The sequence below is a fragment of the Macrotis lagotis genome, chromosome X, assembly GCF_037893015.1.
Source record: "Macrotis lagotis isolate mMagLag1 chromosome X, bilby.v1.9.chrom.fasta, whole genome shotgun sequence".
NCBI lineage: Eukaryota > Metazoa > Chordata > Mammalia > Peramelemorphia > Peramelidae > Macrotis > Macrotis lagotis.
The window spans coordinates 701,585,414-701,609,670 of NC_133666.1; the positions used below are offsets into that span (position 1 = coordinate 701,585,414).

General features: G+C 44.5%; 1 protein-coding gene and 1 long non-coding RNA gene across 2 annotated transcripts in view; both read left to right on the forward strand.

Moving 5' to 3' along the window:
• The window catches only part of LOC141497086 (uncharacterized), a 147,981-nt gene that overhangs the window by 85,361 nt on the left and 38,363 nt on the right, over positions 1–24,257 (forward strand). The window contains 1 exon segment of the mRNA XM_074199674.1: positions 20,054–21,064. Within this exon segment, the coding sequence (XP_074055775.1) occupies positions 20,054–21,064 (1,011 nt within the window).
• Positions 1,564–19,472, forward strand: LOC141497244 (uncharacterized). The gene is made up of 3 exons (XR_012471264.1): positions 1,564–8,178; positions 9,238–9,293; positions 9,617–19,472. It is a non-coding gene; the product is annotated as an uncharacterized LOC141497244 (long non-coding RNA).

Sequence of the window (24,257 nt, forward strand, 5' to 3'; positions counted from 1 at the left end):
GCGGGGCCGCCGAGGACGCGGGCGGCCCCCAGCGACTTCCGCTTCCTCCTGCGCTCCTCGCGGCTCCGCCATCAGACCGGGCCGGGCCCCCGCCGACTTCGGGTGCTGGCGGCCCGCTCGGCTCCGGCGCGTCCTCGGCCGCTGCCAGTGGCCCAGCCCCGCGTCCCGGGCCGCGGTGAGTGGGAGGCCGAGGCCGGCCCGGGGAGCGCCCGCCGCCGCAGCCGGCCGAGGCGCCGCCGCTCGGGGAGGGGGAGGGGAAGGGGTGCGGCCTGGAGCGACGCGCATGAGCGTGGCCACTCGGCGCCCGGCGGGAGGACACGCCCCCTCGGGAGCGGGCGCGCCTATTGGCGGGGAGGGCAGGGGCCGGGACCGGCGGCCAATCGGAAGCGCCGCTGCTGCTCTTTCCCCGCCCCCGCCCGCCTCCCGGCCTGGAGACCCCGCCCCCTCCGCGCCTTGCTCTCCCTCCTCTTCCTCCTCCCCCCCCCCCCCCGTGTCCCCCTGGGAAGCGCGCGGGCCCGGGGCGCCCCCGGCCGAGGGGGGCCAGTCCGACCCAGCCGGGGCCCGGGGTGGGGGCCCCCCAGCTGCCTCCGCGCCGGGCTTTGGGGACGGCCACGCAGCGGCCGGATCTGAACCCAGGGCCGCGCCCCACCCACCGCGCCGCCCTCCGTGAGGACCCCCAGGCGGAGGGAGGGCGGGGCCGGCCTGGGGGCTCCTGGCCCTCGGGGGCTGTGGGAACTGGGGGGAGGGGAAGGGGTCCCCGAGAAATGAGGAAGGAGACCCAGGTCAGACCCCCGGGGGCCCCAGAGGTAGAGGCTCTGCGGTCAGAGAGGGAGGAGGCGACCCGGGGAGAGGGGGTGGGGAGCAGAGAGGGGGGCCCCTGCCCCTCCCCCTCCTGCCAGGCTCAGCCCCACCCCCGCTCCCCTCCTTTTGGGGCCCCCTTCCCCCTCTTCCCCCCTCCTGCCAGGCTCAGGCCCCCCCACCGCTCCCCTCCTTTGGGGCCCCCTCCCCCCTCCTGCCAGGCTCAGGCCCCGCTCCCCTCCTTTTGGGGCCCCCTTGTCTTGTGGCTCTCTGGACACGTCCTGCCTCCTCACCCACTGCCCGGGAGAGAGTGCAGGAGGGAGCCGGGGCCAGGCCTGGCTGGCATGGCCCAGTGCGGAGCTGTGCCCTGGTCATGCAAGAGGCCTCCACATCGCCCCGTGCCGCCTCCCCTCGCTGTCGCCACGAGAGGCCATTGCATTCAGGGACCCCAGCCTGACGAGCTGCCCCTGCCCCTCCCGGTCGATGGGCACCTGCTTTATTTCCAGAGCTTTCTTTCCCAAAAGTTCTCCAATGAATGTTCCCGTTAGGGAATATCCCAGGCTGGAGAAGGCTGAAGAAGCTGGAGCCCTTGGGCCAAGCCGCAGGTTCTCACCCTGCCCGTCCTGGGGTCTGTCTGCCCCAGCTGCCGTTTTCTTCTTCCCTTGCCCCCCCCCCCCCATTGCTGGTTTTGTTTTTGCCAGTTTGAAGCCTCTGAGCTGTTTACATCGAGTTTCTCTTATAAGAGATTTGGAATATTGTTGCACCCCCTTTGGCCCGGTGCTTAGAGCCTGGACCTCCTGTCTGTGGAGGAATGGCTCTGCCCACCTCTGTAGCTTGAGGATCTGTTCCCTTGGCCCCCAGTCCATTCCCACTTGATTGATTGATTGATTGCAAGGCAATGGGGTTATGTGGCTTACCCAAGGCCACATAGCTAGGTCATTATTAAGTGTCTGAGGCCGGATTTGAACCCAGGTCCTCCTGACTCCAAGGCCGGTGCTCTATCCACTGTGCCACCTAGCCGCCCCTATTCTCACTTTAGGCCTGTTCTTCCTACTCTAAACCTGAAATCTTTTCATCTGATCCTCTTTCTCCCCCCTTCTCTTCCCGATCTTCTCCCTTCTAACCCCCCACCCCACCTCTTCTGGCTGGCTGGTGTTGTCCTTCATTCTCAGTGAAGACCAAAATGGCATCTCTTATGTTTGAGACAAATGACACTGTCCAACTGTGACCCATCAGACCCGTATGAACGAGGAACGCTCCGTCACAGCTCAGGCACAGATAGTCCATGGGAACATCTGGGGTGGGTTCTCATGTTTCCTGCCTTGCTCACAGAACGCAGCCTCCTCTCTGATGGGGGTACACATGCTGGGAGGCCCTGGGCCAGAATCGCCCATGGCGCACAATCAGTTCTAAAGTTCTTAAGAGAGACTTTTGGAAAAGGAGAGACTATTGGAGGAAGATGAAGAGGAAAGGGATCAGAGAAAGGCAGAGGAGAGTAAGAGATATAGGGAAGGGAGGGAGGAGCAAGGAGCAGGAAGAGAAGGGGCTTCAGAAGAAGGGAGACAATATGTTTTAGGGAAGGGATAGAGAAATAAGATCAGTCAAAGAGGGACAAGGAAGGCCGTCGTACAAAGGTGACTGTCAGAAGAGCAGTCCACCTCAAATGTTCGCGTGGCCTATTTGTGGCCAGCCTGTGATGAAGCTTTCCAGGTTCATAGTGGCCTGTCTGATCAGCCCAAGAAACAGGAACCTGCCATAGCTTTGGTTGTCTTTGAGAACCTCTTCCTCGTCCATCCAGCCTTCTCTCCCCCTCTAAAACTGAGTCTTCATGTCTTCTGCCTAACCTGTGCTTTGGAGGGGGATTTCTTCCATCCTCAGTCCTTGCTCAGGTTTGTAAGCAGGCGTCTTTGGGGTTTCTTTTTGGAAGCTTTACTGATTGTGGTTTTGAGCAGATAAGTTCAGATTTCCCCCACTCTCCCCCAGGAAAGCTCTTGACAGAAAGTAAAATAAACCTCCCCTTTCTTAATAAACAGAAATCTATTTTCTCTTGCCCCCACCCCCCACTTCTGACCTAGTGTCAAACCCGTAGCCCAAGCAATCTGCTCCTTGGCCTCCCTCAGGCACCCTGAAGGACAGGAGGGGCCCTGGGCAGAGTCTGCTCTAATCTTGGCTCTGTTCAACTCATTATTCATTGCTTTATAAAAGTCCTCAATCTGGTTGGCTTTTTCTATACTGATGTCAGTAGCAATGCTTCTGCTGTTCCTGCCTCGACTCCTCACGCAGTGTCCCAGTCCCCCTGGAGCATTCTTCTTGCTCCTCCTTTGAAGCCCAGTTGGCCTCCACCACACTCCTAGAACTTTTCTGATTTCCTAAAAAGGGACCTTTCTCCTGGGCATTTGGATCCATTACTCCCAACATGACCTTCCCCCTATCCTTGGAACCAAAGCTGTTTAGCAAAGCGGCCAAGAGTCAGCTTAGGGAAGAGTCCATTCCCTTAACCCCCTCCTTACTCTCCCATTACTTCCTCTCTTCTCAGACCTGGGTTCAGATCCTGCCTCATACTATCTGAAAGACCCTGGGCCTGTCCCCGAACTCCTCTCAGACTCAAGTTCCTCAATGGTAGTAGTAAGAGTGATAGAATGTAAAGACCCTTTACAGTTGGCAAAGCCTCTTTCATGTACGAGCTCACTTGACCCTCATAACCCCCTGGAAGGTGGGGCTGCTAGTATTGGGCCCATTTGGCAGGTGATAAACCAAGACTGAGTGGTGTGTGGCTTTCCCAGGGCCTGAAGCAACAGTTGAACTTGGGTCTTCTGATCAAAAGACTTTTTAAGATTCCATAAGGTCAAGCTGCTCTTGCCAGCCTTGTCATCCCATGAATTATTTTCATTCCCTTCCATCCCCTCTGTACCAGTTCCTACTAGGCCTCCTGCTTCCCTGAATTCCTCATATACTTTGTCACTTACTGCCCACTGAGCTTCCCCTGAATGGCATTCAGGTACCACATGTTTAGTTCAACTCATCCCTCCAGGCAAGAGGCAGCCTTACCATTTCCAGTTTTTTCCTACCACAGAGAATGTAAAATCTTTCATATGCTCCCCCCAAACCTGTGCCAACCCTGCTGCTGGGGGAGGGGGTCTGCCAGTCTTTCCCCACTCCAATCAATCAAAGTGCAGCTCCAACCCTGTCACTCCCTACTGGGTAAACTGCAGTAGCTCTCTCTTGCTCCAGGAGCAAATACAAAACCCTCTGTTTGACTTTCCAAGCCCTTCCTAACCTGCTCCTCACAACCTCCCTGACCTCCTGGCTGCTTCTCACCCACAACATTACCCTCTCCCAGCTCCTGGTGTTCTTTCCATTTCTCCCTCCTTGGCCCTTTGCCTTTGCTCTGGCCCTTGGTTTAGTCACTAAAACTTCTGTCCTCTTTTCCCATGACCCTTTTCTTCTCCCCTCCCTCTGATGTCCCCTATTAGCCTTCCCCCCAACACACAAACACACTTCAGCCCCCTTGTTCTCCCACATGTCTGGTCTTTTTCCTTCTCTTTCTGCCTCTTGCATCCCTCCTCCCCCTTACTCTGATGCTATAGACCAGAGGTTCTTAATCTCATGGCCATTATCCCCAAGTCGGGGACCCTCTCCCAGCCTCGACTCCTTCCCTCTCGGGATAGGAACAAAGGCAAAAAGCAGTTCAGTCCAGGTTCTTCAGGACTGGGGCAACAACTCATCTACCACTCCTGCTCCCCCAGGAAGGGAGGAAGAAGACACATTTTCTCTGTTCTGAGGACCATGGGAATCGTATGGCATCCACCTTTATATGACCTTCACAGTTGGTCCCATCACCTGGGAAAGGACTGAACAAATTGTGTGTTGTATTTATAGCTGTATCCACCCCCCCCCCATTTTTCTTCATATTTCCTACCCATCAGTCAAGTCCACTGTTGGGGGCACTCAGCTTGGAGCTCTTCTTAACCTTGCCTCCTTCCTTCCTGCTGCTTCCAGATTGCCTCCATCCTTTCCAGATAGAACCCTTCCTCTTGCTGCCCCAGCCCTTCCTGCTCATGACGTCTGGATGCTCCTACCTGAGTCCTGTGGGTTCTGCCTCCACCCTGAGCTCGCACTCATATCTCCGCTGTCCCACTTGGCTGGGCCTATGCTCTTCAAGGATGCCGCTGAGCTCTCTGTTGCTAAGCCAGTTGGCCTTTTTCCAGTGTGTTCCTCCTTGACCTTTCTTGAGGGTTGATGCGGGTGATCAGTCCCTCCTTGGTGTTCTTTCTTCTCCTCCCTGTCTGATTGGATCCAGAGAAACTCCAGGCAGTTTCTGTGACTAGCATTAGCCTGACCTCATGGGTCTCCCTGCCTCTCCCCACTCCAGTCTTTCCTTAATACTACAAGAGCAGCTGGGTGGCATAGTAGATAGAGCCCTGGCCTTGGAGTCAGGAGGATGGGAGTTCGAATCTGGTCTCAGACACTTCCTAGCTGTCTGACCTTGGACAGGCTCCTTCATCTTGACTGCCCCACATCCAGGGTTGTCTCCAGTCCTCATCCATATCTGGTCACTGAACTGAGTTGGCTCCAGAGAAGAGAGAGAGAGGTTGGTGACCTAGCACAACCCCACCTCCCTCAAATCTTGTTCACTTGTCTGTCATGGTGTCATGTGTCCCCTGATGTCATGGTCTTCTTCAAGAATGAAGGACAAACATCATCATCCATGACCTCTGGTGGACTCTAGGGTAAAATGCCAGCTCCTGTGCTTGGCATTTTAAGCCCTTCCCAGTCTGGCTTCAGCTCCATGACCAGGCTAACTATCAGCCCTTCTCTTTCTCCTTCTGTCCAAACTGGACAACTTGGCCACTCAGATTTCTAAGCTTTGACTTTGTGCCTGCCTCTGTTTCTCCCCAAGGAGAATGCCAAGAGCATTCCTTTCCTCACTTCCTTCCAGTCTTAAGTCATGTGCTTGCTCCTACAGGAGATCTTTTCTGATCCTCCCTCTCCCCGATTTGCCTTGTATGGACTTTCTAAATATTGTGTCCATGTTGTTCACTCCTCCCCCCGTCCGCAGGTAAACTCCTTGAGGGCAGAAATTATTTCATTTTTAGCTTTGTACTCCTAGCACCTGCCTGGGCCGGGAGTAGGGACTCCATAAGGTCTTGGTGACTAATTCTTCCACCTCCTGGGCCCCTTCTTGCTTCTCTTTCTCTTTCGGAACCCTCCTCTTGATTCCTTTCTCTTTTGCTTCTTCCTGAACCCTTCTGGCCCTTTCCTTTTCCGCTTTTTCCCTTTTCCTGGACCCCTCTTTCCTCTTTTTTTTACTCTTCTTCCTGATTACTATTTTCTCTTTCTCCTCCTCCTCCTCTTCTTCCTTCTCTTGGGAAATTCCTTCAGCAGTCTGTGGGGTCGATGATTGGCTCTGCCATGTTGAATGGCAGTGGGCCCCTTGGCCAGGCTCACCCCCAAGGTCCCTTCCAGATCTAAAGAGTCTGGAACAATGGGGAAGAGCCACATCCCTCACATTGGGATTGGTATGGCATCAGCTCTGGGTGAACCCAACTCCCTCCCCTCTGCACTTTGGGTGGCTCACTTCTAGTGTGTGGACATTTGTATGAGACTATTTCGGCTTCCAAACTGCCTGCCCTGCTTGTCATCTTTTGCAGGTTAATTTCTTGGACCATCACACTATGAAACTTCCCCCATCCCTCTCCCCCTGCCCTTATTTGTGAAGGGCTTCTCCCCATTTACTTGTACTTTATTTACCTGGTTGCATGTGTGCACTGATTTCCTTTCTCCCCTTGCTTCTGATGCATTGGTACAGACCCTTGTCCACATTAGGTAATGAATTACTGGATAATTTATTGAGCTTTGAGGAGCAATGGGATGCATCAAATAGAGAGAGTTCATTTCAAAGTCAGGAAAACATGAGTTCAAGGGCTTCATCTGGCCAGGGGATGTGACCTTGGGCAGGTCAATAAGGCAACTCTAAGACAAGAGGGTGCCCAGAATGCGCTAATTCTATTTTTATTCAATTCAATTGTTTTCAGATTTTTGATTTTCCTCTGATTTACCTTAGCAGGACATTCTAGCCAGTGATTCTTAGGGGTTCAGACATGGCCTTTGAGCCTTCTCATGTGCCTTTTTTCTTCCCAACTCTTTCCCCAGATGATGCTGTTCTTCCTTATTGGACAGGACCTTTGATTAAGACAGACTTACCCCTAAAGCCCTGATAGCTAGGGCTCATCCACCCATTAAGTGAGTGGAAACCTTTCCTGAAATTCATCTCTGCCCTTCAAGTGGCAATTCCTACCTCTTCCATGGAGGGATGTTGCTAGAAAGGGGTGGAGACAGAAAATGGAGCCCCACCTGGGTTCTGTGAATGTGTGTTTTATTTTTTAAATGGTGACTAGGTTTCATTATCTTTGATTTCCTTGGTAATACTTTGTACTTTATTGCATGCATTTTTATAACCTGCCTCCCAGAGTTTAACCTATATTTGTTGCCTCTATTCAGCCCTTTGCAGTCTGACTTCTGACCCCATCTCCTAACTAAAACTCTCCTCTCAAGTTACCATGGTCTCCTCATTGGTAAATCTATTGGTCTTTCTTCAGCATTATAGATTTCCCCAGTTGGAAGGAATCTCAGTTGGCCCCATGGTCCAGTGTATACACCAAAGAAATCTTTACTCTCCTTTTTACTCACTTTTACTCACTTTTCATTTAAAGGGCATTTCCAGTGTTTTCAATCTGCTTTTTCTGCCTATGCAGCCCTCTTTCACACTTACTTCTTCCTCCCTGCCTCTCCTGCCATCTGCAGGCCAGTGTCCAATCTTTGTAGTGACTGCTTCCCATGCCAGAAATGATCTCCCAGTTCACTGACATCTCTGAAAATCACATACCTCTTCTTCATAAATCCTTTTTGGACAGCCTCTCTCCCAGAAAATATCCCTTTATGTTTATTTCTCTCTTTATGGATAGTTAGAGATTTTTACTCTCCCATTAAAACAGAAACTCCTTGAGGGCAGGGACCATTCTACTGTTTTGTTTGTATCTCTCATGCCTGGCAAGGAAAGGTGGGCACTTCATAGTTGTCGACTCGCAGATGAGAAGTAATCTCTGTCATTCCTCTTCCCTTTCCCTCCCTGGTGAGCAAAGACTACTTCTACCCCTAGAACCTAGCACAGTTTAGCATGATAGGTGCTGAAAAAAGATTTTGATTGAATCCTTTTTGAAAATTGGAGGAATACTAGATGAAGTGAGTTAGGAACTCTGCATTCAGGCAAGAAGGATACTAAGTACTGGGATCCACGGAAGAAGCTCAGTGCTGTCCCTTCCCTCCAGGAGCTTGCATTCTGATGGGGGTGACACCATGGACATTCTGAGAATATGGAAGGTAACCTTAGAGGAAAAGACCCTAGCAGGTGGGGGGAGAATTAGGAATGACCCGTTCTGAATGGTGGGCTTTGAACTGAGTTTTGGAGGGAATCAGGGAGTTTGAGAATTAAGAGGAGGGAAAAGCATGGCAGTTATAGGGGGGTCCTAGCATCAGAAAATAGAAGATCTCATGAAAGGAAAAGCTACAAGGTCAGTGTTGCTGTAACAAAGGAGATAGAGGGTAAGAAAGCACATATATGAAAACTGAAAAGGTGGTTAGAGGCTAGGTTGTTAGAACCAAGCAAAGAACTTTGTATTTGATACTGAAATGATAGGGAGCTGTTGAGTGTCATGGGAAGATGGTCGGCAACTAAGTGGAGCATGAATTGCCGTGGGAAAGGCTTGTGGCACGGACACCAACCAGCAGACTATTGGATTAGAGAGAATGTTGTTGCAGTCTGATTTCTTTTTTTGATGGGTGGGATCAGGTAAACAACAAATATTTAGTAAATATTTGTTGTCAATCAATTTATCATTTTTTGTCAGCTGAATCTAACTGGAATTTGGTAAGTGGGGTGGTGGGGTGGGATGATCATTAAGGCTGACCCTGGATCAAAGAGACTTAAAGATGTGGAAGCTAAGATTAGCTTTGGACTTGGAATCAAGAAAGATTAGTTTTATTTTCCTTTGGCTCACTTTCATTTAAAGGGCATTTTCAGTCTTTTCAATCTACTTTTTCCTGCCTATGCAGCCCTCCTTCACACTTGCTTCTTCCTCCCTGCCTCTTCTGCCATCTACAGGTCAGTGTCCAACCTCTCCCTGGTGTTAATTAGTATTAATGTGAACCAATCAATCACACAAGCTTCCTGAGCTATCTGGAAAACAAAGCAACTTGGGGGGGCGTTGCTCCCTAAGTTGTGAAGATCAAAGGGATGGTGAATGTCCTAGAAGTCCCAAGTAAAGGGTTTTGTTTTTGTTATACAGTTGTAGCAGTCTTGTCCAAACTCTCTTATGACCCAATTTAGGGTTGGCAGATACTAGAGTGGTTTACTGTTTCTTTCTCTAACTCATTTTACAGATAAGGAAGTTGAGGCAAACAGGGCTAATAAGTGATTGACCCAGTTCCCACAAGAAGTAAGTATCTAAGGCCAGATTTGAACTCTGGAAGATGAATTTTCCTATCTTCAGGCCTGGCACTTTGTGCAGTGTGCCAATTAGCGGCTCCTAATGTAAAGGCTAGCTGTGTTATAATAGAAAGAAAAGACTTCCATCACAACTCATGGGGAGAGAGAAGCCTTCGAGTGTGGGGAGAGGCCTTCTTCAGTGTTTAGCTGCAATATGTGGGTCATATGTGGAATTATGTATACCCTTTGACCCAAAACTATCATTACTAGGTCTGTATCATAAAAAAAAGAGTTAAAAAAATACAAAAATATTTATAGCAACTCTTTTTGTAGTGCCCATCAACTGGGGAATGGTTAAACAAATGGTTGCATATGAATATGATTGGAGTGCCATTGTTCTATAAGAAGCCATGAGGACGAGACTTCAGAATAGCCTGGAAAGACTTGCAGGAACTGACGCAGAGTGAAGTGAGAAGAACATTATTCACACTAACAACAACTTGGGATGATGATCAATTAGGACGGACCTGAACATTTCAGCAGTATAATTCTCAAAGACAATTCTCAAAGACATGTGATGAAAAATTCCATCCATATCCAGAGAAGGAACTGTGAAGTCTAAATGCAGACCAAACTCACTATCTTCAGTTTTCAAAAGTTGTCTGATGTGTTTTTTCTTTTTTTCTCTCTAATGTTTTTTCCTCTATTTGGATTTGATTCTTCTTTCACAACATGATTAATATGGATCTATGTTTTAGCACTATTATACATATATAGCTTAGATTACTTTCTCTTGGGGGGAGGGAAGGGAGGGAGAGAGAAAAATGTAAAACTCAAAACCTTGCAAAAAAAAATGATTCTTGAAAACGACCATTGCATGTAGTTGGAAAAATAAATAAAATAAAATGAAATAAAAATTGAACCTTCAGATCACATTTTCAGGTTTTTGGTAGTAATCCTGTTTCAGTTCCTCTCATGTGCATTTTTAAAAAGACATTGTTGATCAAAATAATTGATAATTAATGGAGAGCAGTTATGATGCCTCTTCTGGACAGGAATAACTGGCATTCATGTTGGGTATTTGATTGTTAAGTGTGTGGTAAAAACAGAGTTGGGATTCAATTGTTTTCCTTTGAAAGAATGACTTTGGAGAGATAGGTGATGAGCTGATGGGGTGGGCAGCCTGGTGGGGTATGCACAAAACTGGGGTCTGTAAGAATATTTGAAAGTAGGGGCAGCTAAGTGGCACAATGGATAGAGCACCAACCCTGGAGTCAGGAGGATCTGAGTTCAATTCAGCTTCAGACACTTAATAATTACCTAATTGTGTCACCTTAGGCAAGTCACTTAACCCCATTACCATGCAAAAACAAACAAACAAAAAAAGAATATTTAAAAGTCTAGAATGATATCAGGAGGAGGAAGAGGATGACTAAAATCAGCCAAAGGGTTGTTTTCCTAAGTTGTAGGGGTTGGAGCAAGAAAAGGATCCCTGGTAGGCTAAAACCTAGGTGACATTGTGAATGTCCAGCAGTTGTGCAGGATCAGTTAAAGTGCCACTGAGAAGACACACACCCTTCAGTTCTGTTCTGTTTCTCTTTTCTCTCCCAAAGAGGAGGATTTTTCACTTTTTAAATCAGAACCAAAATGAGTCTTAGCAGGGAACCCCCAATGACTATGCAGCTACTCTGTACATATGTGCTCAAAGCACCAGGCCTGGGGGAATGCCAGTCTTGTTTCTGAAAAGGCATTCAGTGATCTTTTAGAAAAAACTTAGAGAAATGGTGATGCTTCAAACTGGAAAAAGAATGCTTCAGCCTCTAGGCCAGCGAGCTCTGTGGCTGCTGTCCCTGGCAGACTCCTAGAACACACCTCTAAAGGTGGTAAAAGGGTGGGGCAGTGGAGAGAGCTGGCCTCAGTGGATAGTAGGTGCCAGAGCTGTCCATTCCAGAGAAGGAGCTGCCTTGCATTGGTGGTGGGTATTTCCTTCCAGTACTCTCGCTCTACCCTGTCCATATATGGTGGGTTGCCTCTTTGAATGTACGCTCTTTGAGGGCAGTGACTATGTTTTTGCTTTCTTTTGAATCCTCATTGTCTACATAGTAGGTGTTTAATCAATGCTTATTGACTGTTGCCATGAGAATTTCCTTACTACACATGCTCCCAATGAAATCCTAGGCCTTGACCCCCTACAAAGAACCATTAATGTTAGGGTGAATGGTCAGTTGGAAAAGGCAGCTCTGAGCAGTGCTAGTCAGGGCTGCTCTATCATGAGCATTTTGCTATGGACTAACCCCTATTTCCTTAATTGACAGGGTTTCTCTGAAAAAGCCTTAGGTACTATGTCTGGGTCAAATGCAGGGCTGGGGTTAGGTGATTAAAATAGAGTTATATGGATTATCACTTGAATGGGTAGACCTAAAGAGGTGCCATCTACCCAAGGGTCTAAACCAGCTTGGTGGGCCCCAGGAGGCCATCCTCAGCTCAACCTTTTTATCAATGATAGTAGATGAAGGCATAGATGGCATGCCTGTTAGCATTTATGGAAGACTGGCACCTCGAACGGAGAGTTGATATTCATATGAGACAGTGGACACATAAAAGGTCCCATTAGGGAATGACCTGATCGCACAAGATGAAATATTTACAGAAATGAATGTAAAGGTTTACACTTGAGTTAAATACATCTTTTAACTGTTCAAGTAGAGATTGGAAAGAGTTGTGGAAATCAACTGACACAATTGAAATATGGATAAATGTGCCCTTGGGCTCAAGAAATCAAGATGGGAGGAGTTGTGGTTAGATATTTTGACAGAAGAAACTTGGGGATTTCATTCTCAAAATGACTAGCTGTAGGATATGGCAGAAGATCAAGTGTTCTTAGGGTGCAGTGATATGACAACTACATGGTGGGCCTGAACTCAAGAAGACCATAATTTATGGGGCAGCTAGGTAATATAGTGGACAGAACATGAACTTTGGAGAAAGGAGGACCTGAGTTCAAATCTGGTCTCACACATTTGATGCTTACTAACTGTATGACTTTAGGCAAATCACTTAACTCCATTGGCTTCCAAAAAAAAAAGCAAATAAAAGAAGATCTAAGTTTAAATAAGACTTAGATGCTTATTATTAGCTCTGTGCTTCCTGGACAAGTCATTTAATTTCAGTTTCCTCATCTTTAAAACTGAGAATAATAATACACAATCCCCAGGATTTGTCTGAGGATCAAAGTGCTTAACACAGTGCCTGAAACATAGTTGATATTTGTCCTTCATGCTTGAAGAGGACCAATGATATCATGATGTTGGGGTCAGGGTATAGTGTGTTCAGCTATGCCTGATCAGCGATCAGCTCAATATGAGCTCAGAAGATTCTGCCATAGTTCTGGGCACAAATAGTACATTTGAACATTTGGGAAGGAGATACCTGGAACATAATAAGCACTGAATAAATATTAGCTGCTTTTTAACTATTGCAGTAAGAGACACTCAGTTTATTGGTCATCAAAACTAAAAAAAAAAGTATTTCCCCAAGTTCCTATAGACCCAGAAAATCTATTGTTGGCCCTGCTAATAGAATTTCAGCCTACATTTTTCAGTCCTGTCCACCAGTTAAAGATTTCAGTTGGTTTTTGATTAGTAAATTTCCATCTTCTTTCTTATCAATCAAATCTGTTGTTGGAAAGTCATCAGAAAGTTTATATTTTTAAGTTATGTGTTGAAAACTTCATCTAGAAGATTCTTTTTTTTTTAGGGTTTTTTTTTTTTGCAAGGCAAATGGGGTTAAGTGGCTTGCCCAAGGCCACACAGCTAGGTAATATATTAAGTGTCTGAGACTGGATTTGAACCCAGGTACTCCTGACTCCACAGCCAGTGCTTTGTCCACTGCGCCACCTAGCTGCCTGCATCTAGAAGATTCTTAAACAGGTCAAATGATCATCTCCAACTTTTTTAAGTGTGTAGATAAAAGTTTTTGTGGATCACAGATTTGTATTGTTTTTCAGCCATGTGGAAACCAACGAAATCTCCAAGAAGAGAAGGATGTGGATTGATCATTAGATTTGGCAATTCGGAGATCATTGGAAACTTTTAAGAGAACGGTTTTATTGAGTTTTATAGTGGTGTCTTCAAAGAAATCAGGGACTTTTGAAAAGGGATGGATGTGGAGGGAAAAGACTGATTGGAATTCAGATCACAATCTATCCAAGCCTACTCATCCTTTTCTACTTAATTCTTTCCCTCTCGGGGAAAAAAGGTCAGCCAGGGTTCAGAAGTCTCCTGTGGAAGGGCACCTGTAGAAACCACAAAGGCACAAAGTGAGAAAGAGGTTGGTTTTGCCAGTTCTGCTGTTTCAGATGCCTTGTTTAAGTTGTCACAGCTTCCCCAGTCTTGGATGAATTAAGGAGCTGATGTAGTGAAGGCTTGCTGAACCCTTTTCGAGGTTGCTTATCCACCTTTGGTCACCCATCACCCAACTCACTCACCCATGGCTCCAAGAAGTAGTAGCCTGTGCTGTGGTCACATCCCTGTAAAACTGTCTTGGTGGATAAACTAAGCCAGATTCAGGGTAACAGAGAAGCCTCAAACCCATCAGTGATTTAGGAAGGATGCCTATCCCAAGTATGGCGAAGATTTTCTAGTAGAATGGGTGGTTGAGAACAATATATTCCAGTGATCATGAAGGCAACTGAAGCTTTGAAGAGCTTAGAGGTTTAGACAGACATCAAAGATGCCAGGGTTATTCACTGCATGGCCAGTCTTCTTGATTTTCAAACTGCTGCTGCATTTTGACAACTCTGGAAGAAAGAGTGAGGCTGATGACTGCAACTTTGCCTCACTTAAATCCAGGTCCCTTACAATCAGGACATTACTCCAAGATATCATTGGTTCTCTGGAATAACAGGGTGAGCAACAATTTAGGAAACAAGTCCAAGATTATCAGAACCTGTCTTCCTGTTCCACAATTGGTCCAACTATCAAACTTTGGAGACCACCACTTCAGGTTATTCAGTACTCCATTTTAAAAAATGATGTCTTGATACATTTTGTATTTTATACTTCAATTCTAATGAATACTATTCTCCTGCCCAATAGCCTCCCCTACCCTAAATACATGAATACATACAGAGCTGTCAACCTGCAAAACTCTGGAATATGACTGGACCAGATTAAAATGTAATAGGGAAATGTTTAACAAAATAAAATCTGTAATACAACCTAGATAATGTTAGTTTGTGGTTTTCGAAGTCAATATGTAATGGGCAGGGATCCAGTTTCTTTTTGATTTTGATACTACTGCATACATATAGACAGAAATGCAGTGAATGATCACTAGCATCTAGTAACTGAGCAAAACTTTCTCTTACTGCTAGTCCAACCTAAACCCACATTTGTGGTCTATTATTTCCAGATGAAGAGAAAGGAAATGTGTTTCATGATACATCATTTGGAGGTGACAGTTCCTTTGGAATTACTTCATATACATTTTCCTATGTTTTTTGAATGTCTTTTAATCCTTGTTTTGTTTTTTTTTAAGGTTTTTGCAAGGCAATGGGGTTAAGTGGCTTGCCCAAGGCCACACAACTAGGTATTCCTTGTTAACATATTTATTTATTACAGTTCACAGTTATATTCCTTTTTGTACTTTTTTTCTAAAGTGCTGTTGTGAATATTTAAGCACATAAAACTTTTTTATATTTGAGATTGACCTCCTTGGGATTATTGAATCAAAGTTAATACTAATTTTTTTCTATGACTGCAAATTGTTTTACCCTGAAGCAGCATTGATTTTTCTAACTGTTACTACTTCCATCATTTGAATAAGATAATAATGTCTGCAGTCCTAATTCAGAATTGTTTCAGTTTTCATTTCTTCTTCTTTGAAGCACTGATTGTTAGTATGCATTTCTTCTTTACAAAATGAAGTTTTGGGCTTTTTTACTACCAGATCATGGGGAGGTGATTTTTTTTTTTTTGTCTTATAGATTTAGGTCAGTTTCCTATAAATTTTGGATTCAATTGAGTAAACATTAAGCATGTCTTATGTACAGACATTTTGATCGGTACAGGGTATTAAAAAAACACACACACACAAGGGGTGGCTAGGTGGTGCAGTGATTAGAGCACCAGCCCTGAATTCAGGAGGACCTGAGTTCAAATGTGACCTCAGACACTTAATAATTACCCAGCTATGTGGCCATGGACAAGCCGCTTAACCCTATTGCCTTGCAAAACACACACATGTGCGCGCACACACACACACACACACACACACACCAAACCAATGACAGTTCCTGTCTCAAAGAAGCTTCCCTTCTACTGCTACTTCTAAGATGTTATAGCATATACATACATACACAAACTATGATCCATACAAAATAATTTCAAGAGGGAGAAAATGCTAATAAATAAACTTGAGGGATCAGAAGAGATCTTGTATAGAAGGTATAGTTCATGAGCTGGATGTTGAAAGTTACTGGTATTCTATGAGAGAATAGAAGGCAAAACATTCTGGCCAGGAAGAAGGTACAGTTTGGGTAAAGACTTATAGGCAGGAGTTAGGAAGGTATTTATGTAGCACAGAGTTCCTTATCAGAATACACATTCTTTATTTTAAGATGAATGTGGCCTCCTCAGAGCTTTTGCCCTACCTCTGTATCTTAAATATGTTATAAGATAGAAGGACTTATTGCCTGTTGCAGAGAAGCAGTGTACATAGTGATAGGAACTCAAGATTTAGAGGTGGAAGAGCAGTATGGCATGGTAAGAGGAGCACAGGATTAATTTTTTGTTATTTTAATAGAAGTTTTTCCCAGTTATTCCTAAAGATAGTTTTCAGCATTCATTTAATGTTCTCCTGCCCTTCCCTCCCATTCCCCAAGATAGCAAGCAGTCTTATATAGATTTTACATTCATTGTCATGTTAAACACATTTCCATATTAGTCATTTAATGAAAGAAGAACCAGAACAAAGGGGGAAACCCACGATAAAGAAAAAACAAAAAAAAGTGAAAATGGGATGCTTTAATTTGCATTCAGACTCCATCCTTTCTCTGGATGTGGTTGGCATTTTACATCACAAGTCTTTTAGAATTGTCTTTGATTATCATATTACTGAGAAGAATTAAGTCTGTCTTAGCTGACCATCACACAATATTGATATTATTGTGTCCATTGCTCTCCTGGTTCTGCATATTTCACTCAGCATCAGTTCATAAGTCTTTCCAGGTTTTCTGAAATCTTCCCATTCTTTTCTTATACAACAAAAGTATTGCATTTTATTTTTATACCCAATTAGTTCAGCCATTCCCACATTGATGGGCATCCCCTCAATTTTCTAATTCTTTGCCAACACAAAAAGAGCTGCTATAAGTATCTTAGTACATGTGGGTAAATATTATTTCTGTGGGGTATAGACCTCGTAGTAGTATTGCTGGATCAAAGAATATGCACAGTTTTATACCCCTCTGGGCACAGTTCTAAATTGATCTCCAGAATAGTTGATTCATTTCACAACTCTACCAACAATACATTGGTGTCCCAGTTTTCCCATTACCCCCTCCAACTTTTTTCATTTTCCTTTTCTGTTATATTAGTCAGTCTGATAGGTGTGAGGTGGTACCTCAGAATTGCTTTAATTTGGATTTCTTAAATTAATAGTGACTTTAGAGCATTTTTTAGAGCATGTTTTGATATGACTGTAGATAGCTTTAATTTCTTCATCTGAAAACTGTCAGTTCATATCCTTTGACCATTTATCAATTGAGAAATGCCTTGAATTTTCATGAATTTGACTTAGTTCTCTATATATTTTTAGAAATGAGACCTTTATCAGAAAGACTGACTGTAAGAAGTTTCCCAGCTTTCTACTTTTCTTCTAATCTTGGTTGCATTGTTTTTCTTTGGAGCATAGAATTTACAGGTGAAGAAAAGCAGAGATTTAGAGGTGAAGAAGCAGTGGGACAGGGTGAGGAAAGCACAGTTGAAAAACTGATGTGGTGAGAGAATAGGATTTAGAAATGAAGAAACAGTGTGGTGTGGTGAGAAGAATACAAGATTTAGAGGTGGAAAAGAAAAGCATAGGATTTAGAAGTGGAAAAGTATTGTGGCATGGTGAGAGTAGCTCGTTTGAAAGACTTGGGCAAGGTTAGTCTAGAGAAGACTGGGAGAGAAATTGAAGGGATTTGGGGGTGGTTGAGTGTCGTAGTGGATAGATCACTGGGCCTGGAGTCAAAAGTACCTGAGTTCAAATCCAGCCTCAGACACTTAATAATTTTCTAGTTGTGTGGCCTTGGGCAAGCCACTTAACCCTGTTGCCTTGCAAAAAAAAAAAAAAAAAGAAATTGAAGAGATTTGAAATGTCCCATTGGCCCAATAGGATAGAACCAGAAATTGATGATTTAAGTTACAAAGGGGTTTGTTTGAGAGGCAAGATGACAGGAAAAACTTCTTGAAACTTAGAGCTCTCTAAAGACCTCTTTTTAGGTAGTGGATTCCTCCTCCCTTCTTGGTCTTCAAGGAGAGACTGGACAACCATTTGTTGACTGTGTTATAGTAGAAATTGCTTTGATGAGTTAAAAATAAAAAAGATAATCCAGCTTAAGATTTAAGCTTAAGTGACTTGGTAAGTCACTAAATAAATAACTCTTTAAGTACCAGTTTCTTCATTTGTAGAGGGAATAACTGACCAACCTACTTTACAAGGTTGCTATGAGGATTAGTGTGAAAGCTTCTTTTCAACCATGCATTTACCATTATCAGATGTCTCAGGCTGAATTTGAACTCAGGTCCTCCTAAATCCAGGGCCAGTGCTCTATCCACTATACCATCCCACTGAGCTGTATTTTCAAACTAGAACTTTGAAAGCTGAAGTGGAAAAGGGTTCTGTGTGAACAGCAGTTAAATATGGGTCAGTTTGGCCTGAGAGTTAGGCAGACACCATTCCAAAGGGACAAGGGTTGTAGTCTATTGCACTAAGATCAATTGAAGGGAGTCCAGTTCAGATCCCAGAATCCTCCAGTGCTGTATCTTGACCAATCCTGGAGAAGTTTGCAGGAGCCCCAGGGAGGATTCTCTTTTCTTTGTGAAGGACAAGGCCACCCTGGAATGGGTTTGCCCTGATGGGCCTGCATAGTCCATTGTGTGCTGGGGAATGTACTAACAGAGCAGAGCAGCACAGAACCGTGAGTGGCAAGCTATGCTGTCCTAGTGTTAAAGCTATTGCCAATCATGTCATACTGATGAATAGCCCAGAGGTGAAATGTGTGAGAGGAGGGACTGTATTGAAAATTAGTCCATCATGAAACAGGCTTGTGTATTGGGTTGTTGCATTCTATCATATCATTCTGATAAGTAACTCAAAGGTGGAAAGTCTGAAAAGAAAGGCCATAGTGACAATTAGTCCATTGAGAGAGGTGTTTATCATATTGTTGCAATCTGCCGCCAGGTGTCATATGCCGGTGTTTGCTCAACATTAGTGGTGCATTGTAGTGCCTTGCTGATATGGGAGGAAGAAAAGACAAGGAAAGGTCAAGTTGACAATTAGACCATTGTAGATATCATATTGCTTGTCATTGATGATACGCCATTGTACCTCACTGATGTGGAAGTGAAGCCAGACCCACAAAAGCCGGACCATCTCCAATAGTTCTGTTTCCCTATCAATCAGATCACAGAATAGAATGATTCTGGTAAAGGCGAGTGAGGAGCATGTCTTGCAGAGCATACTTCTCACTATAATAAACATAATTATATAACTCTTAACACCAATCACTTGGTTGGCCAGTGTAGTTCTCTTTGATACTGAAGGACTAGGAGATAGAGAGGTGGAGTGGGGACACTAGAATGAACTTACAAGTCAGAGAGTCTTTTGTTTATAACACATAGAAGCTGTATCAACTTGGAAAAGCATCCTAAACTCAGGTAACTCTCTTAAAACTGAGTTGATTTATTGGGAGGAGGCAATTTCCTCACTTCACTGTTGTCTTTCTGAACCAATAAGATCACAAGTCCTATCCTCTTACCCTCCTCAAAGGGGATTAGACCACCTTAAGATAGTATCATTTTTTTGTTCTACCCCTGTGGAGTTTTCGAGTGCTGTTAATGGCAGATGGAGGACACAGGATTAAGTGAGCAGAACTTGTTTGTCTCCCAACAGGAAGAGTAGAGATACTTACATTTTGTTATTTCTTTCAGATTGAGAGGTGGCACTGAAAGCAGGGTCATCTCCAAAGCTGGACTTCTCTATGGAACAGTCATCCCAAGAAATACTCACATGGGATCGTCCCTGTGTTTCTAGTTTGGGAGAAACTTCAGAATGTGATGCCAGGATAGAGAAGCAGCCCAGGAAAGTAGTGAGACATCCCAGGTACGTAAGTCACCCTAGGGAAACTCCTGAAAACATAAGAGGCCATGAAAGTAATGAAAACAGCAACAGGTTTGGGCTAGGGCCAGGCAAACTTCTATAGTAAAAAAAAAAAATTATAGAAAAAAAAGGCTTCTTTAGGAAAAGGACTCCAGGGCTATTCACACATCTAGTTTGAGTTCACTAGTAGATACAGGATAACAGATTTCGAGCTAGAACGAAAGGATTCTCTAAGAAAAACTCAGAGGCCCTCTAGTCATAAGTATTATAGAATCTGCTCTAAAGTATGATGCAAGTGGTAAATCCTTCATTAGGATTCAGACCTTTTAGGTATTAATGAATTCAATGAAAGCAGTGTTTGCCTGAAAACCACTAACCACAGTCTTTCCATTATTTCCCTCACAGACTTGGTCCTGGAGAAAAACCCTATAAATGTAATGAATGTGGGAAGGCCTTCCGACAAAGCTCACAACTTATTGTACATCACAGAATTCACACTGGTGAGAAACCTTATGAATGTAATGAATGTGGGAAGGCCTTCCGTGAGAGCAAAGAACTTATCCGACACCAGAGAATTCACACTGGGGAGAAACCTTATGAATGCAAAGAATGTGGGAAGGGCTTCAGAGAGAGCAAAGAACTTACTCGACATCAGAGAATTCATACTGGAGAGAAACCGTATGAATGTAAAGACTGTGGGAAGGCCTTCAGACGCAGAACTGGACTTAATGAACATCAAAGAATTCATACTGGGGAGAAACCGTATGAATGTAATGAATGTGGGAAGGCCTTCAGACGGAGGACTGGACTTAATGAACACCAGAGAATTCATACTGGAGAAAAACCTTATGAATGTAGTGAATGTGGGAAAGCTTTCCGTGAGAGCAAAGAACTTATTCAACACCAGAGAATTCACACTGGGGAGAAACCTTATGAATGCAAAGAATGTGGGAAAGCCTTCAGACGGAGCACGGGACTTACTGATCATCAGAGAATTCATACTGGAGAGAAACCTTATGAATGCAATCAATGTGGCAAGACCTTCCGCTGGAGAACAGAACTTACTTCCCATCACACAATTCATACTGGAGAGAAACCTTATGAATGTAGTGAATGTGGGAAGACCTTCCGCTTGAGTGCCCATCTTATTCAACATAGGAGTATTCATACTGGTGAGAAACCTTATGAATGCAATGTTTGTGGGAAGGCCTTCAGATGGATCACAGGACTTGCTTCTCATCACAGAATTCATACGGGAGAGAAACCCTATGAATGTAACATATGTGGAAAGACCTTCCGTCAGAGTACACAACTTTCTAGACATCATAGGATGCATACTGGAGAGAAACCCTATGAATGTACTGAATGTGGAAAGGCCTTCTGCTTGAGCACACAACTTATTCAACACCAGAGAATTCATAACAGAATGAAGCCTTTTGAATGGTAAGACTTCACAAAGGTCATGAACATGAGGTATGGTTGACACGGAAAGACTCACTGAAATTTGGAGAAATCTTAAAGACCAAATCCCAATCAAATTTCCCACACTGGCTATCACCTCAGCCTTCAAAAGTCAGTCACTTGTCACTGCCCTCCTTCCACCCTACAATGAGATGTAAAAGTTACTCATTGAGAAAATTGTGGCAATCTGACCAGAACTTATTCCTACAGCTCTGCTCCTTAAAAATTCTGTGAGCCATCACCTGCTCTCTTTTTGTTCCTTCTGGTCTCAGAAGGATGGGTACAACTACTTGCTAAAACTACATCCTCTGCCTGTACATTTGGTCTCAGGCCCTCTCACCTGTTCCCGGAGTCAGTGTTTCACTCCATAACTCTTCACTGACTCTATTCCTGCTGCTTATAAACATGTTTGTGTCTCACCAATATTTTGTTTTCAAAGGCTGCCGTTCTAATTGTTCTATTGATGTTCTTCTCAGAAGCCATCAGTTTTCTTCTGATCATCAAATCCAATGGCCTTTTCCTCTTTGAAGTCTTAAGGCTGCTGAGTCTCCTTCTACATAGTCTCCCTGATAGCACTTGGGTTTCTTCCAATATTTAGCTCTTCCTTTTTGTCTCCATTGGCCATTCTTTGGTAAAAATCTTATCTGTCCTTTTATGGAAACCAAGGACTGAAAGAAAAAAATATTCAGGAAGAGCAGAAAAGCGAGGAGCTGGAGGAAAAGTTAGGACATGATGGGATTGGGCAACAGAAGGCTAAGAACAAATTCCTCTCCTGTCTTCCTTGGTCGCCAGCACTTCTAAAAGCAAATCTGCCAGCTCCAGCTATATCCTGAGGAAGGATGGCTTCATTATTTTTCAAAAGCATTTTATCTCAATACAGAAAGAGAAACGGCATGTTATTTCTTTAAGTGAAGACTCAGACTGGACTTCCTAGACTTCAACAGGAAATGAGACCACCCTTCAGGAGTCCTCCAGAAGGTTAAATTTATCAGGGATCAGATTCAGGTAACCAGGAAGTCAATTAAGGCACTGACATGCAAGTGAAGTGAGACTCATCAGAGTGACAAGAACACTGGACTGGTCATTGCAGGACAATGCAATGTATAATTGTGATATTTTAAAGGAGGGAAGGGTAAATTAGCAGAGGTGGAATGTACTGGGTCACTGTTGGAGTGACCTCTGGGGACCTATGAGCATGAAGAGGAAATGGAAGAAGAGAGAAAGGTGCCTTATTTACTGAATAATAAGTCTTCTGTCACAGAAGGGGGATTTTAGTGTGTGTGTGTGTGTGTGTGTGTGTGTGTGTGTGTGTGTGTGTGTGTGTGTGTGTGTGTGTGTGTGTGTGAAGTTATTTCCTCAAAGCTACTGACCAGGGTTATGTGAAATATTTGGGACTCTTTGGTCCCAGTAGCCTGGACTGAGTGTCAATCAGAGCGCAGCTACTTCCAAAGCTTTGATTGTCCTCTTAAAGCAGATGACCCTTGGATTCCAACCCTGACTCATCTTGGAGCACCAGCTGGCTACAAGACATCTCATGTGGGTCAGGGGCACCACCCTTCATCTCACCTTTTGGGTGCAAACCTTGGTGCTATTTTTACCCCTTTTCTAATTTGTTACCAAGTCTTTTCAGTTCTACCTCTGGTCTCTTTCTCATTCATGTCCTTTCCTCTCTGCTCACCTAACTTCTTCAGCACCTGTTTGGATTATGCAGTTACCATCTACAATCCTCTTTCCTGGCTTGCCACTTATAGCTTCCTAATGATGCCAGAAATCATCCTTGGTTCCCATGTTGCCTGCAGAGTAATTATCAAATTCCTTTTGACTGATGGTAAAGTCTTCCCAAATCTCATGCCAAGAAACCTCCCCAAGTTTGTCTCATCTTGTTCCCTTTGACCTCCTCCATTGTCTGACCTCATTGGATTGGTTGCTGTCCCACAAACACACCTCCACTCTTAGGCTTTTTTGCTTTTGCTTGTGGTGCTTTCTATACCTGGAACAGTCTCTCCTCCCTTCCACCTGCTGAATTCTTGCAGGTCCTTCAAAGCCAAACTTGGGTGTCACTGTTCCCTCCTCCTATTTGTCCCCCAAGACCTTACATAGCACTTTGTTTTTACTTATGTGGTCTTTTGTCTTGTAGTCACTTGTGTCTGTGTTGTATCCATGGGGCAAGGGCCTGTGTTTTATCTAACCTTTGTATGTCCCCCCAGGATATGGCACAAGGATCTGTCCTCATTTCATGAATAATAAATGTTGATTGAATTGACTTGACTAAGAAACAGGTTTTACTGTAGAGTTTACCTAACTGAACTGGTAACCTGTAAATGGGTCCCATCCCTCTCCTAGGGGCCTGCTAAGCTTTGACTTTTTAAGTGCTTCATACTCCAAATGGCTTCCCTCTGCTCCCATAAAAGTCACTTTTCAGGGTATTATAGCATAGAGTAGTTCCATCTTCCTAGAATGAAGAATTTTTCTACTCTAACTTCCCTCGGATATTTTCCGCATTACCCCAAATGAACTTATAATTGGCAGGTGCTCAGATAGTATTGCAGAGATATTTTAGGTTGGACTAGAACTCACTATATGCAAGTCATATAAAATTAAGATTGACATTCCTGCTCCTATTTCATGCAACCTTGCTTATAAAGGGAAGAGTGAATCTGTTGTATAGACACGGGTGGTAATAGACCTGCATTAGCTAATTAAGGAAAACTTAGGTGGTTAAAATCTGAAGCAGGAAATGCACTCCAATCATGTTGAACACCTGCATCATAACTTTGGTCTCCAATCCTGGAAACATCACTTCCAAAACTACCCTCACTATCACTTAGGTAATGGTTGAGGTTATCGGGAAAGGGGAGGAACAAGAGGTGATTTGGGGGAGATTTGTGGAGGAGACTGGACATCCAGGCTGAGCCGTCACACTTGAGTGTTCTCCAGCATCTCCAGGTCTTCTCCCTGAAAGATGGAATAATTGATTATTTTCCCCATTCCCCTTTTACCAGCAGCTTCTTCCTTGAGGCTTAGGCTCCTCCCTTGAAGGCTATTGGGGTACATAGGCCTTGGTTCCTAACATCCCAGGAGGATCTTGTCAACTTCAAGGCTCAAAAAACCTTGACTATGTGATCAAAGGATGTGAATGAGCACAAAT